Genomic DNA, 14,061 nt, shown 5'->3' with positions numbered 1-14,061 from the left:
AGTTTGTCTGCATAAACTGTAACATGTCCTACCACAATCCAAAGTTCACCTTTAGAAATGAAGAGCCACTCAGCAGTAACTTTAACAATTGGGATTCCACAGAAGAGCCCTTAACATTTCTGCGTACATTCTTGCAGGAGTGAATTCAAGTATCCCCTTCTACCTCTCTGTAATGAGTTAAGAAAGGAAAAAAGAAAGAACTCCCCATTTTTCCTTTCTTGAGACAGTGGCCAGGGCGCCATTCCCCCACCTCCCCCTATGCAATCAAGAAATGAAAAGGCTGGGCAGATGAACACAATCCCAAAGGTTCCTTTTCCTTCGACGAGTGCTCAAAGTTTCACTCTCAACCTGGTGTCAATTCTTCTGAATTCAAGTGTACCGAGGCATCTCACACTGCTCACAGCGGTTCAGTGCAGGGTGGTTGAGAAAGGTACAGCTGTCACAATTCCATGGAGCCCCTTCATAATCCTCATCTTGGGGTTGTATCCGAGGACTCTGTTTGCAGCCACTTAAATGTTCTGAGGAAAGAGGGGATTTAAGAAAAAAAAAGCTAGATCAAGACATTTCTCCAAGCAAAACCCAAACTGAGCAAAATTGAAAAGACAAACTACCACAGAACAAAAGGAAGCACTTCCTATCTTACCGTTGAGTAAGCTAATTAGTAATCCCACATTGGAAACAACAGCTGCCAGAAGCTACATACATGTTCCGCTTTGTTCTAAACACATGGGTGCTCTAAGAGGAGGATCAGAGAGGTCCATAATCGATGGTCTTTCTAGTTTATTACCCATAAATGTAGATAATTAAGTTATATTCTAGCCAAACAGGAAAAAATGAGAAATATGTGACAGCATATTTAGAGAACTCTATTTCTCTTTGAATTCCCTCTCTGCAAGTACTGGCCATAGTCTAGTAAATGGCTATCTTCTTCAACAGGACATGTGCTTTCAGAGATATATGTGTGCTTTATATTAATGATTCTTCATGGCAAGTAAGATTCAAGACAAATTTGTTCCCAGAATAGTGAAAAAAGACTACAGCTATTTATAAAGCTAAGAGTCATTCTATATACATGATTCTTTTGTTTTCAGAATTCTTCCCCCTTGTCAAAAAAAATGTTGTACATGTATTACTTTTTGAAAAATGCCTATACCTGGCAATATAAAAATCCAGTTTACAAAAAGAGTGAAACATAAAATGTAGAGTCAGGTCTGTGTTACCAGGTACATCAAACTAGCAGTTTAAGAAAGCGAGCTTCTTACATGAAAATACAAACTCAAAACCTGTATTCCTGTTAATCTTAATTCTCTCTGGCCTTATGCTTAAAAGGGCTATTCTAGAACTCGTCTGGCAATTCTGCTTTGTGCGAAAAGTCCCTATTCAGAAGGAAGCTCAGTGAATAGAAAGGTTTCCAGTGTTTTCTAGGTGGGTTCCTGTGACGACAAACAGAGGCTGGACATGTTTCAGTTGCTACTTTTAGCCACCTTACTGATTATAAACTACTGCTATAGAAGGTTTTTCAGGCTCCAAAATTCAAAATTTTACCCTAAGACAGCTGACATGTTATTCCATAAATAGTACTAGAGTGAGGTTAAAGAATCAAAACTGTAAGTTGTTACATCCTTGTGTCAATTCCGAATAGTTTGTAGAAAAAAGTTTTCAAAACAATGCAAGTAACTAAAAAGCCACATTGAACCCCATAAACTCACGTCTATCTGATGACTCTTACTGTGTCTCTCTTCCCTGTTAAAGTATCATACTGACTTAATTTGAAGTCATGAATCACTATGAGGTAACTGACCCCCCAAAAAATTTGAGTATAAAAATCTATACAACTCATTTCAAAGCACTATTTTAGAATATTTACTCTGATTTGCACGAACAATCTTCTTTATAGAAGACTTAAAAGCAGTTTGCAGACTACCTTTTAGAAAATATTTATTGGAAAATATTTCTATCCAAGTAAGCAGTGAAGAGGAAAAGTGAAGAGTGTAATCAAAAGGCATGGAGGAAACACTGTATGTAGCACATATACTAACAACTGTATAAAGGTCTGAAATACGTTTCCAGTTACATAATAATTTTCATAATAAAGAGCTTCATAAATACTTTAATCAATATTGCTTGTATAGTATTAATCATACAAAAGACAAAGTGTTCGAAAGGCAAATAATTAGAATTAGTAAATAGAAAGGGTTTCCATGTTACGTTCTGTCCTACATGTTCTTTATGCTTATGGTAACTAGTGGGATTTCAATGCATGTTATCAAACCTCTAAAAGAATCAAGTACTGACAAAAAATATTCATATGGTGTTATGCCAAAATGCCTTTAAAAATCTGTATATGTATCTCTCTTTATTAAATAAAGTTGTAAGAAAAATACTAAATAAAAATTTAAAAAAAGAAATTTTACCGTGCAAACTACCTCCCCCAAAAGAAAGGGTTTCAATGGTAGGTAAGTTAATATTCCAAACATATTCTAATGGTAAAGGAAAAAATATACAAGGTACTTCCATGCATCTTGTTCTTTCTTACAATGTTACATTTTCATTTGTAAACTAAGGATGACTTAGCATTTATTAAGCATACTATAAAAGTCTTTAATATAACATATATTAATATTTTTAGAGACCCACTTTCAATTGAATGGCAGCACATAGAGCTGAAGAAGCACTAGCCATTTGTTTAAAAAGCTTTACCAAATTCAGAACTTGCAACTCATTTGAAAATTATCTTGCATTCCTTTTTATATACTATTACTAGAGAGCTGGCCTCTCTAATGAAGTTTTTCCATGTGGCTGTATGTATGTATGTATGTATGTATGTATGTATGTATGTGTGTATATATATACATATATATATATATATATCTCAAGGTGTGAATATAATGCACACAGAAATTAAGAAAAATATCTTTTAAACCAATTTTCAGCCAGCACCAAGGATCTGCTAAACATTATGCACATGAACTATAATTTTCAAAAGTAAAGCTGAAGGCATGTTCTAGTTATGATAACTTGTATAGGATAACACACTCCAGAGACACAGGTACAAACCATCTGCAGCCGCTGCCTGGGATTCATGGATATCTGCCGGAGCTTTTGAAGTCACACTAATTCTTCGGGCTTTTCTCTCAATTGTGCAGGAGTCTGAGGAGTCTGCAGAAGAAAAGTCAAAGGTACTGAGGGGACGAGATCAATTTTCAGGACTTTTCACGTTCCTCCCTCAGCTGAGAGAATTTACCTCTCCTACCTTCACATGACCTTTCATTTGTCTCTGAGGTTAAATGTAAACATAATGCTTCTGTACAAGCTACACAAATATTTGTCCCAAACACTAAGTCACAGCAGAAAAAATATGCTTGGAGTAAAAACTCAGTGACAGCAACTAAAAGGAAATATGAAGGCAAACTATAGTTTTGATTAAACCACTCAGTAAAAATGTACTGTCTAAAATTAAACTATACATAAAAGTTGTCTGCCTGGGTTATGTGCAAACCTGTCTCAAAGGACCAAAAAGTAAAAATAAGAAGATGAAGAAAGAAAGAAGATGGAAGGAATAAGAATGAAGAAGAGGAAGAAGACAACACAGGCAACGGTGATGACAACAGTTAGTAGGCCAAGAACACACTGGAAGGCACAGAAAATACTACTTAATAAATGGAAGCAACACAAAATACTACAATGTACTGACAAACATGGGGACCCAACTTATTTCAGGGATTTTAACTTAATCATAGAATACTGTTCATATATGCTATGAATTTACTGTATTAGATAAAAACAACAACTAGCACACTACATATTGCTTGCCTTTAAGAGCAAAAGAAAGACCTTCCATTTTCTAGAGTCCTGATTCTGTATGGAATCCCTCAGTAAAATGCACCTTTGGAAAGCACTGCTCTAGAATTCTAAGAATGGTAGTTAAGCGCTTAGCTGGAATTGTATTAGCAGAATAAGTAAGAGCAGAGTAAATGTTTCCTTAGGCTGCAAAGTGGTGAAGCTCTGTCTTACATTTGAAAGGCACATTAATATCACATGCCTTCATTTCACTGGCCCACACAAAAATCTTAGAAAGGACACAGGTCAGGATTTGAACAGGTCACCTCTCTGGGGTATAGAGATTAAATCTGAAGACAGTGAGCTAGGCCACTGCTCAGGTCCTATGACAAGCAGGTTATTCACGGTTCTTGCAATGAGGGTGCAGGGGAGAGTTGCTGAGTTACTTGAAGACTTGTGTTCCTTAACTGCAGATGCCAATCCCAAAGGTTTCTGTTGCCTCTCTTCATTTGTCCACTAGTCCTCTAGCACATTTCTTACTCAGAAAGTATTGTAGAGTCTATTTAGATAGTGTTTTGTTTTTAAGCAAACAGTATTGCAGTCAATTTGTACTAATTTTAGAGATGTTTTCAGAAAAATGATGGTAGGTATGGCGGTGCACATCTGTAAACCTAGCATATAGTTTATAAGACGGTCTTCAAAATGGAATAAAGTGCTTAACAGAAAATATATCTGACTTTACTACTCTGTGATTAAAGGCTTAAAATTACTTGGTAAATAACAGAATCATTTTATACTGTCACTGATAATATGTAAGATATGCTTTAAGCTCACTTCAACTAAAATTTTAAAGTAGGAACATATTCATAAGGATAGGTAAGACTTCACACATAAAGTATGAATTCCTCGGGACAGGAGTCACAGTAGGATCATCTATTTATCTACAATTGTGCATTTCTTAAATATTTGAGAAACTGCTTAAAACTGGACCCATTATGACTACACAGAGTGCCCACATCAGAATCAGCGAGTTTCATTTGCAGTGAATTGGCCATGCAGCAGAGCCCTGTACATGCATCTGCTGCCTTTTCTTTTGTAAGAATGGGTTTTGGAATCGGGTTTTGTGTGGTTTTGGAATCAGGATCGGCTAGTTTCATTAATACAGATGAAATCCAACAATAAACTCTAAGATAAGTTGGGCTTTGTATACAAAGGGGTGATAGGTCCATTAATATGAGCACACACACTACTTCGATGAAGAAGTTAGCACACAGGAGCAGGGGAGTTAGGATTCATTTGGAAGGTTAGGAACACAAAAGTGAAGCAGTTTTTCCTTTTCTTATTTTTTAAAAATCATGTTCAAAATTGTTCCCTACCCTTTTAAAATGATTAGAAGAATTCACTGACCAACAGACTGTTATTCTGAAACTATATTGGGACTTTTTAAAAACAATGTACTCAGTGCACCTTTAAGTTTACTAATTTTGTTTCACTTTTCTCTGCTTTGTTTATTATAACATTCCAGCACCAAAACAAAACATCAAATTTTCTTCAAAGTTCATAACAATTAAGGGCCAGAAAGACTCAGTTGAGGATCTTAGTATATCTAAAGCCCTGACCTCATTCCTAGTACCAAGACAATAGTTCATTGTCCTTGAACTTAGAAAGTTATGGCTTTGTATCTAGTTCCTTGGAGATGACACTATTGAGGAAATTTCAAGATTTTACATGTGGTGGACTGCTCGGATTTTTGGTCATTTCCAATGAATTTAGTCAATTCTTCTATGACAGCCTTTGACTCACTTAATTGTAGCTCATTAAGATGTAACTCTGCTAGGCTATCTGGAAGAAAAATCACTTTAGAAGGCACTGAGGCAAAATCAAGTCTAAAGATGCTTATTTTATGAACCTAAAGGGCTAAAGTGATCAATGATCTATAACCCAGAGGCTTTCAGCTTGAAACTACATACCACATTGCCACAGTGCTAAATTTAGTACTTGGCAGTCATCCACTGAAGTTCGTTTTGACTCATTTTTAGAAATCATTACACTATTTCAAATGTAGGTCAGATGAAACATCTACACTAGTAAAAAACAATAAAGAGAGCAGCTCCTAAGCTGCAATCTATAAATGAAGTAGAATCTACGCAGTCTCTGTTATTTAGTATGTCTTAATAACCAAACTGTCTTAAACTACTCAATGCAAAAGGATTAAAATATGAACTTTAAAGATTAGTTGTATATTGAAAATATATAACAGTAAGGACTGTAAGAATAGGGAAGAAAAGGAGTAATCAATCTACATCCAATCACTTGCTGTAAGATATTGAAAACAACTTCGGACTTGTTTTGTTCCTGACGAGAAAACACTCATGTCCCTATTACTCAAGCTTGCACTGTTTATCAAACAGCAAAAGAATTCTTATGTACAATGTATGCTGAGGATTGTTCAAGATCCTCACTGTTCTAGAAGACTTTTCTTTCAGGGGTAGAGTTTTTTTTATGTTAAAGAAATCAGCATTATGTCTTACAACAATTCTAACATTACTTTTGGTGTTTACTAAAAAATAAAGTTTGGGGATTATTTTACTATTTCCACATTAATATAGATAGCTTTTTATTAGGACCATATTCTAGTGACTATCTATTCAAATTCTACAGTACTTGGGCTATCACATCTACTCACCTTTCTTAGATGGCTTTGGTGGTACAACTGGGCCAGGTTCTATGTGGTCATAAAAATTATTTATGGCTTTTGGATCAAAGTTACCTACAAAGAAAATAAGAAACCACAGGTATTCAGGAGTTGTTCTTTTATTACTTGATCTTTTAAAAAGAAAATACACGGGTGAAAGATAGGAAAAGAACATGTTTCCTAGAGTTTCAAATGTCATTATACTATCCTGTTTTCTTTATGGTTGTGAGGAAAGATCCAAGCAGAGCAGTAGAACATTGTTTATTTATAATATATACCTAAAGAAATATTTCTAAGTGTAAGGCTAGCATCCATAAGGAAGATTCAATATATAGGTAGCAAGGAATGGTGGACCTGTTTGGTCTAATGAAAAAAACATGAAAGAAGATTCTGACACTTCTTTTCATAATTTATCATAAAGCTATGTAAGGAAGAAGCCAAATGTATATGCTATATAACCATGTGGACTTATCAATGATTGTACACGTTTTAGAGTAAACAAGCCTGGAGAATTGCTACTACAAAATTTTCTCTAGATCTGTTCACTCTCTGGCTTAAAATGTCCGTATCAGTGATATACCCTGAGACTCCTTCAAGGTGAGATTGCATTAGGTGCTGGTTCTCATTCTCACCTTCACTCCTAGATGCTGCCTGTTGCACCCAAATCCACCTGAGCTTGGACATAAAGGATGCTGTACTGTATTGAGTTTCTTATTTGTAAGATTTTTTTCCCCTCAATGAAACATTTCCTTACTACAAATCAAATATTAAGCTGCTTTTCATCAAGTCATACAATGATCTATTGGCATCTACTTGAAAGTGCATCCCCTACTGACAAAAAGCAGTTTAAAAAGAGAATATGGTATCTGGACACTTTAAGCATGTCTAAATCCTAAGTACAAAAAGACCTCATTTGGTCAATTCATACCAAACACAGCTCGTTCCTTAAAATAGCCTTAACTGGTCCTATTAAACAAAGTTCCATTCACTTGAATAGGCTATTTTAAAGAGAATTAAAAAAAATCTTATGGCTCCTGAAAGACACAACGCTACTTGGCGTATTAATAACTGCTGTACATGTAACATCAGGAACTTACGTTACAAGTCATACTGTAATCATCCTAATCAAATGTTATTTATTGATTTTGACTTTGCTTCAGAAACCATATCAGTTTTTTTAAAACTGATGTATTTATATAGTTGCAGTGGTTGATATACCCTGCATAGTATGCATAGTGATTCTTTCACTACTGGCATAAAGCTAGTAGGCTGCATAAGAGTAATGAGGCTTTGAAAATGAGAACCTAGCTTCATATTCAGATGGTTCCATATGCTTAGTTATCTTTGGTTCAACTGTTTAGTTCACTGTTATTATATACTATTCTTAAAGTACTGTAGAAGCTCTCTTAGCTGCCGTAATTAAAAATACTAAAGTTTGGGAGTAGGTGGATTCAAGGAAAGGAATGTAAGTATAATTATGCAACATTTTGAATGTAACATATAGTTGTGTTCTTCTATTTTTCTTATGCAGTGCTGGAGACTGAAATCCCCAGGGATCATATATGCAAACATTTGATGCTGAACAAGCATAGTTCATATTGTCTTCCACGGTAGCTTAAAGCCAAGTGTCAGCGAACTTTCTGTCAAAGAGCAGATAGTAACTGAGGTTTTGAAGACTTGCGGTACAACATGTTCCAAGAATTCAACTCTACTTGAAACACAAAGTAACCATAGACAGACACTTGGTACACAAAATGGGCATGCCTGTTTGGTTAAAACTTTTATTTATAAAAACAGGCAGTAGGGCCCTAGTTTGCTGAGCCTTGATTTATAATTTTGCATTTTGGTTTCTTTTGAATGCAGCATGTGATATATAGTAAGAACACTTTCTTACAAAGTCTTTCCCTTTCTGCATGTTTTCATTCAAATCTAATTACAGTTGCTATAATTTTATGTTTGACTCTATATGAAAGCCAAAGAGTTTTTAAAAGAGAAGCATTCTCATGAATTCTTCTTAGTTATGAAAAATTAATTTTAAGTGCAGAAGCATAGCTAACTAGCATATGCATCGCATGTAGTCGATGGGAGTGTCAGTATACGGGAGAGCAAGTCCTGTCATCTGATGAGCTGGCTAACTTCAGAGAGCTTTTACTGTAACATGGATCCAAGAACTCAGATATCCTACTCTGGACTCCCTTTCTGTCAGATTTTGGAAGACTATCACATAATATAAATTATGTCTTAGAAATCATACCCATCAATTTACAAAACCCTCACATTCAGTGACAAAACAATGAGGATAAATGATGACACTGCTGAAGTGACATTATTTTTGAAACCTTGATCCATGAAGTGTGGAAATCTCTTTAAAGCCATTCTTACAATAGTTACATAAAAACCTGCCCTTAAATCTATGAACCCCAATGCATTGCCATCTAAGCAGCTTCAAATACCACACTATGACTTATGGTTTACCAAATAATCAAGTCTATACCTCTAGATTGAAGGAGGTCAACTTCTTTCAGTGTACAGTCAACATTTATCTGGAGTTGTCTGTTCATGCTTCTCAATCTTGTCATTTCCTCAGGCTAGTAAGAAAGCACCCAAAATAGCAATTGTGGGAAAGTCAACATCAAGCCCAACATTTAAGAACTGTGTTTCACATTAGTTGATCTGATGGGGGTATAACTAAGAATCCAGCCTTGTCTGTAAGAGAGCAGGTCTATGTACGCTTTTGAAGTCACAAGTTCACTGAGGACATCGATGTGGCCACATAGTAACAAACACCATGTATGATGGCCGGGTACAAATTGAACTCTGCTCTATCATAAAAAGCTATGTTTACTGTAATAACACAGTAAATACCTTATTTATGTTTTTATGGTAAAGAAAGTGTAACAACCAACCTTTAAATTAGCACTGTTCATGATTTTAGTCTTGTCTAACCTGGTAAAAGTTGGTGCTTACTTAGCTTCGGGTACCAGGTTTACCAGAATTCTCTCACTCCTGCTAAAAAAGGAGCTTTAAGATAGGTAATATTGCATGGATTTGCTGATGAGAAAACAGCAGAGAGGTTAAGATTCCTAAGGGTATAAAGCTCGTAAGTGGTAGAGCCAGAACTTATACAAAATCACTAAGTAAATTCATACACAGAAACTTGTTTTCTAGATCAAGAGAAACACTTTAACACAGAGAAATATCAAGTATCAATATACTCCTCTGTTTCTTCTACATTAGTCTGCCCAGTCCATTCCAATCATTAGGGTCTTTTCAATAACTGGAAAAAAAAAACTTTTTCTTATGAGCCTTTAATTTCTTTGCAGTTTCTGTGCCTGGATTCTAATGGTATGGATACCGAAGCATTTCCCACATAGCCAAGGTATCTGCTTAAATTACTAGGGTAATTTCAACTATAGGAAGTAGAATGTTCAATTACCTACTAACAGGGGGGAGAAGGGAAGAAGGCAGGGGGAGAGGGAGAGAGTCAGAGAGAGAAAAACAGAGAGACAGAGGCAAAGAGAGATGGAAAAAGATTGGTTCTGTCAAAACATGTATTCTGCCAAAGGCTAAACATGTTCTACAGGGGACTAAATATGAGCATAGGATGCCTTATGCTTTTGGGAGATTCTAACAGAGTAAATGGCAATGTCCAGAAACAAGAAGGGACCAAAGTTCAACACAGTGATGTAAAAAGGCTTAAGAGCAACTTATGGATATTATTTGTACACGACCTACTTATTTAAGAGCATTTGAAGACTGCTAATTTTACATGTGCTTTGTGCCCACTTATCTCATGACCTTACAGATAACCATCATTATTTAGTCTCAAATATTTTGAAGAAAAATATCAAACTGCATTTTAACTTAAAAAAAAAAGAAAAAGAAAAAAGTTCTGGGTCCTCAGAATGCTAGTGCATCAACAAGAACCATCTGGAAACATTTAGTATTCTTTCTTCATTCCTATGGACATAGTGTGGGATGTTAATGTGTAAAATGCTTGCCAAGTGACATTAAAATGGTATAGAGAACACATGCTTGAGTAGCAACATGAATAATTTCATCCTCCTAGGAACATATGACCCCTACTTTGTGAGTTCAGTACCTATGAACTTATCCTTCCTATATGTTTTGCAATAGGAAAGAGGAGTTTTAGCTACAGTGGGCTCAAATATTGATGCTTTGTAACTAATCATGGAAATATTAATAATACATGTTACACTTAAGCAAGGGGGAGGTGAGTAGCTGTTAGAAAAAGTGTCAGTTTTTTGGTATTTATATACTCTTGCTGGGTACTTAATGACACCCAAGACATACTACATACATTGCTTCTGTATGAGAACAATATTATAACATAGCTTTAGCACCTCCCTTTAATGAGAAGTCAATATAGCTAGTAAGTATCAGAGATACTCCGATTCCCAATCCCAAATGGGTATTCTTTCAAATGAAACTCAATTAACAAACTGGAAATTCTAACTAGATTTTTTTTTTGGTTTCTTTTCTACCAAGTTAGTTGTAAATGTTACCTTATTGCTATCTTAAAACAAAATTTGTTTTATAAAATGCTTCCGATTTGTGTTATCTATTTCAAGCAAAAGTTTTCAGCATTTTTGTTACCAAGCTAGTTTATAATCTTGCTATTTGTTGGATATTGTACAAATTGCTTAACATGCCATATGTAATTCTAAATAAAATCCCTCACCATGGGCATTATACTATATATATTTTAAAGATTAAAAAATAAGCACAGATGTTATATACCTGAGACTATATGACTGACAGAAGCAGTGAAAGCAATATTCAAACTTGTGCTTGCAAATCCACTGGCTGACTTAACCTTCATGACAAAGCAGCCACCCCTGAGCCATGTCCTACTGTCCTAGCATGCAGTACAGTCTAAGATAAGGCACTGAAAGAAGCTGTAGTTTCTCCAGGTAAGGGACAGCTACACTTGCTTTATTACTCGTTTAATTTAAACTATAAACTACAGTCTTGGAAAGGTCTACCAAGTCCCCCCCCCCCTTTTAAAGAAATAGAAATGACTCAGCAATAAAAACTGCAATATAAACTGTGGGTGTTCGTATTTCAAGCATTAATTAATACTATAACAGACAGTTTTGTACTCCTAATTTTAAAACTAAGGTTTATTTAGCAGGAGCTATAATGGACCAGGTGTTTCTTTTTTTTTTTTTAAACTTTATTTTAAAAAACAAAGATAAAAGAAAAAAAAATTAAACAATTTTGCATAAATACAAATACAATTGTGTCAGTGCTTTTTTTTTCTTTTTTTTTAAGGTTTGATACTCTCCATTAAGGTCTTACTATTTACAATGAGCAAAAAGTACATGTAAAACAGGGTGTAACCCGGAATTAGTCAACGTGTTCTTGGTGTGTAAGGATTGAGCATGACGTTTTTTTGTTTGTTTGTTTGTTTTTGTTTTGTTTTGTTTTCTTTTTTTCTTGAACCTCACACAGTCTGTGAGTTGTTTCTGGGGCAAAGGACCAGGTGTTTCAAAACAAAGTATTGACAAAAACTAAGTACTGATCCTTAAATGATTACAAGCTGCCTAACTACCCTTTGCTAACTTCCCTCAGCAGAAGAATCAATGAAGATTTTAAAATCAGAAAAGATACTTAATTCTATTAACATCACTGTGTGATTTAACTTTGTAATTTTTCAGTGCTTTATATAATTAAAGTTCTCCTTTATAATAATGCCTAACTTGAGGAATATAGTTAACAGCAGAAAGTCATTAACTCATTGAATATGCCTCTTTCTCAAGAATCTTCTTCCTTAAAATGTTTCTGTTGCTTCCCTCTAACAGCAGAATAAAGCTCAAGCACCTTAATACAGTGTTCAAGGCCTACACAGCACTCCACCTTTATGCTCATTAACCTCTGTAAACTCATTAGAAATTTCAGGCCTAAGCACAGAAGCTTTAATTACTGTTTCTTGAAAGTAAGGCTGTCTGGAATTCAAGCCTTAATTACCTTATATTCTTTTCCCTTCAAAAATAACTTCCCCTTTCCTTTCTGTCTATAATGTAGGACAAAGTCTCCAAGAAAGTGGCTGCAGCCACCCCAAGGACAAGAAGCTTCACATATATGTTGAAGAGCCAGATTACCCCAAGTTTAGAGAGGGAAAGAAAATGAAGACCCTTGAAAACAGACAGGATCTACACACGTGAAGTTTTGGAAGGCCATTCCAGGATGATGTAAGGAAAGTGGAGATGGGTACTGATTTGATTCATAAAACCAGTTACTGGACAATTTCCTTCACTACCCATAAGCAAATAGACCAATTGCCACTGAAGTCTACTTCTTTTCACCAATAGGTAAGTACTAAGTCCCTAACATATCATATTCATAAACACTGAATACATGATTATTGATTAGTGAGAAGATCAATTATACAAAAAGGTGACATGTCAAAGGAGACAGAGTTAATGATTTTCAAAGTTATTTGACATTACTAGAATCAACTACATTATCCAACAGGCTAAATATATAAAAATTCTTTACCAGAGCATTAATGGTCCACACTGAATATCTTAGTTTCTACAATTACACACAATAAACTACCATGTCTTAAGAAATTCTACCACCAATACTTTGTCAAAATTAGTAGGTAACGTATTTAAACTCGCTTTAAACAATTAAAAAACTATGCAGCCTATGCATAGAAGAATAATGTATGAAGCCTTTTGTTATCATATATTCTTGCAGTAAATGCTACATTTTAACCGCCAGTCTTTGAAAATAACCATAATCCTGTGTAAGTGCAATGTAAATAAAAAACATTTGGTTAATCTGACAAGAACTGCTGGGGGCAAATCTCTTGGATTCATTACTTTTACAAAGAATTTAGCCAGGAATAGAACTTGAAAAATGGCTTTAACAGAGAATGTCCATATCTTCCTATCACTATATATTGCAACAGATGCCTTACCGTGGGAATTGCAGTGGTGCAACTGACTCTTCTAAGCCGTCTCTGCATCAGGTCATGCTCCATACTGTTAACTTCAGCTTTCAAGCGCTCTAGCTCCTCTTTTTCAAGTTTCAATTGCTTTGCTAACCTCTCCATTCTTGCTCGCTGATGTAACAGCAAGGCTACAACATGACAGATAAAGTCATTGCAGAAAGTTACAGCAAACAAATTACAGGAGAATTTCTACACACACTGTCAATGACCAGAAGTCTCATCTGACCTGGGCATCAGCATTTACATTAAGGTCTTAATAATGCTGTGCCACATCCATTTCTGCTTTCATTTAGCTCTAAACTGCCACCAAAATAACATCATCTGTTCATGCCTCTTGTTCTGTAACATTTAGTTTTCCTGAGAGCCTCTTTATCTATACTTGTGTGTGTTAAAATGCTTCAGGACCAGTGAGATGGCTCAGCAGCATGCAGACCTGAGTCCCATCTCCAAACTCCACAAGGTGGCAGGAGAGAACTGACTCCTGAGAATAGTACCTCTGACCTCCACATGGCACAGCAGGCCCACATTTGCATATTCATAAACATATACACAGACTGCTAAATTAATAAAGGCTTAACATCAAGTATTTTGAATCACAATTATA

General features: G+C 35.3%; 1 protein-coding gene across 1 annotated transcript in view; it reads right to left on the bottom strand.

Moving 5' to 3' along the window:
* Positions 1-369: 369 nt before the first annotated feature.
* Positions 370-14,061, bottom strand: part of TAB3 (TGF-beta activated kinase 1 (MAP3K7) binding protein 3) — a gene marked incomplete at its 3' end in the record, with an annotated part of 53,789 nt that continues 40,097 nt past the window's right edge. Inside the window, exons 4-8 of the mRNA XM_080910800.1 lie at positions 13,425-13,585; positions 8,970-9,063; positions 6,467-6,550; positions 3,058-3,159; positions 370-518 (exon numbers count right to left, since the gene is read on the bottom strand). Of these exons, the coding sequence (XP_080766926.1) occupies positions 370-518; positions 3,058-3,159; positions 6,467-6,550; positions 8,970-9,063; positions 13,425-13,585 (590 nt within the window). The remainder of the gene's footprint in view (positions 519-3,057; positions 3,160-6,466; positions 6,551-8,969; positions 9,064-13,424; positions 13,586-14,061) is intronic.

This window comes from Micromys minutus (genome assembly GCF_963924665.1).
Source record: "Micromys minutus genome assembly, chromosome: X".
Classification (NCBI taxonomy): Eukaryota; Metazoa; Chordata; class Mammalia; order Rodentia; family Muridae; genus Micromys; species Micromys minutus.
This window is presented reverse-complemented; position numbering and strand designations above follow the sequence as displayed.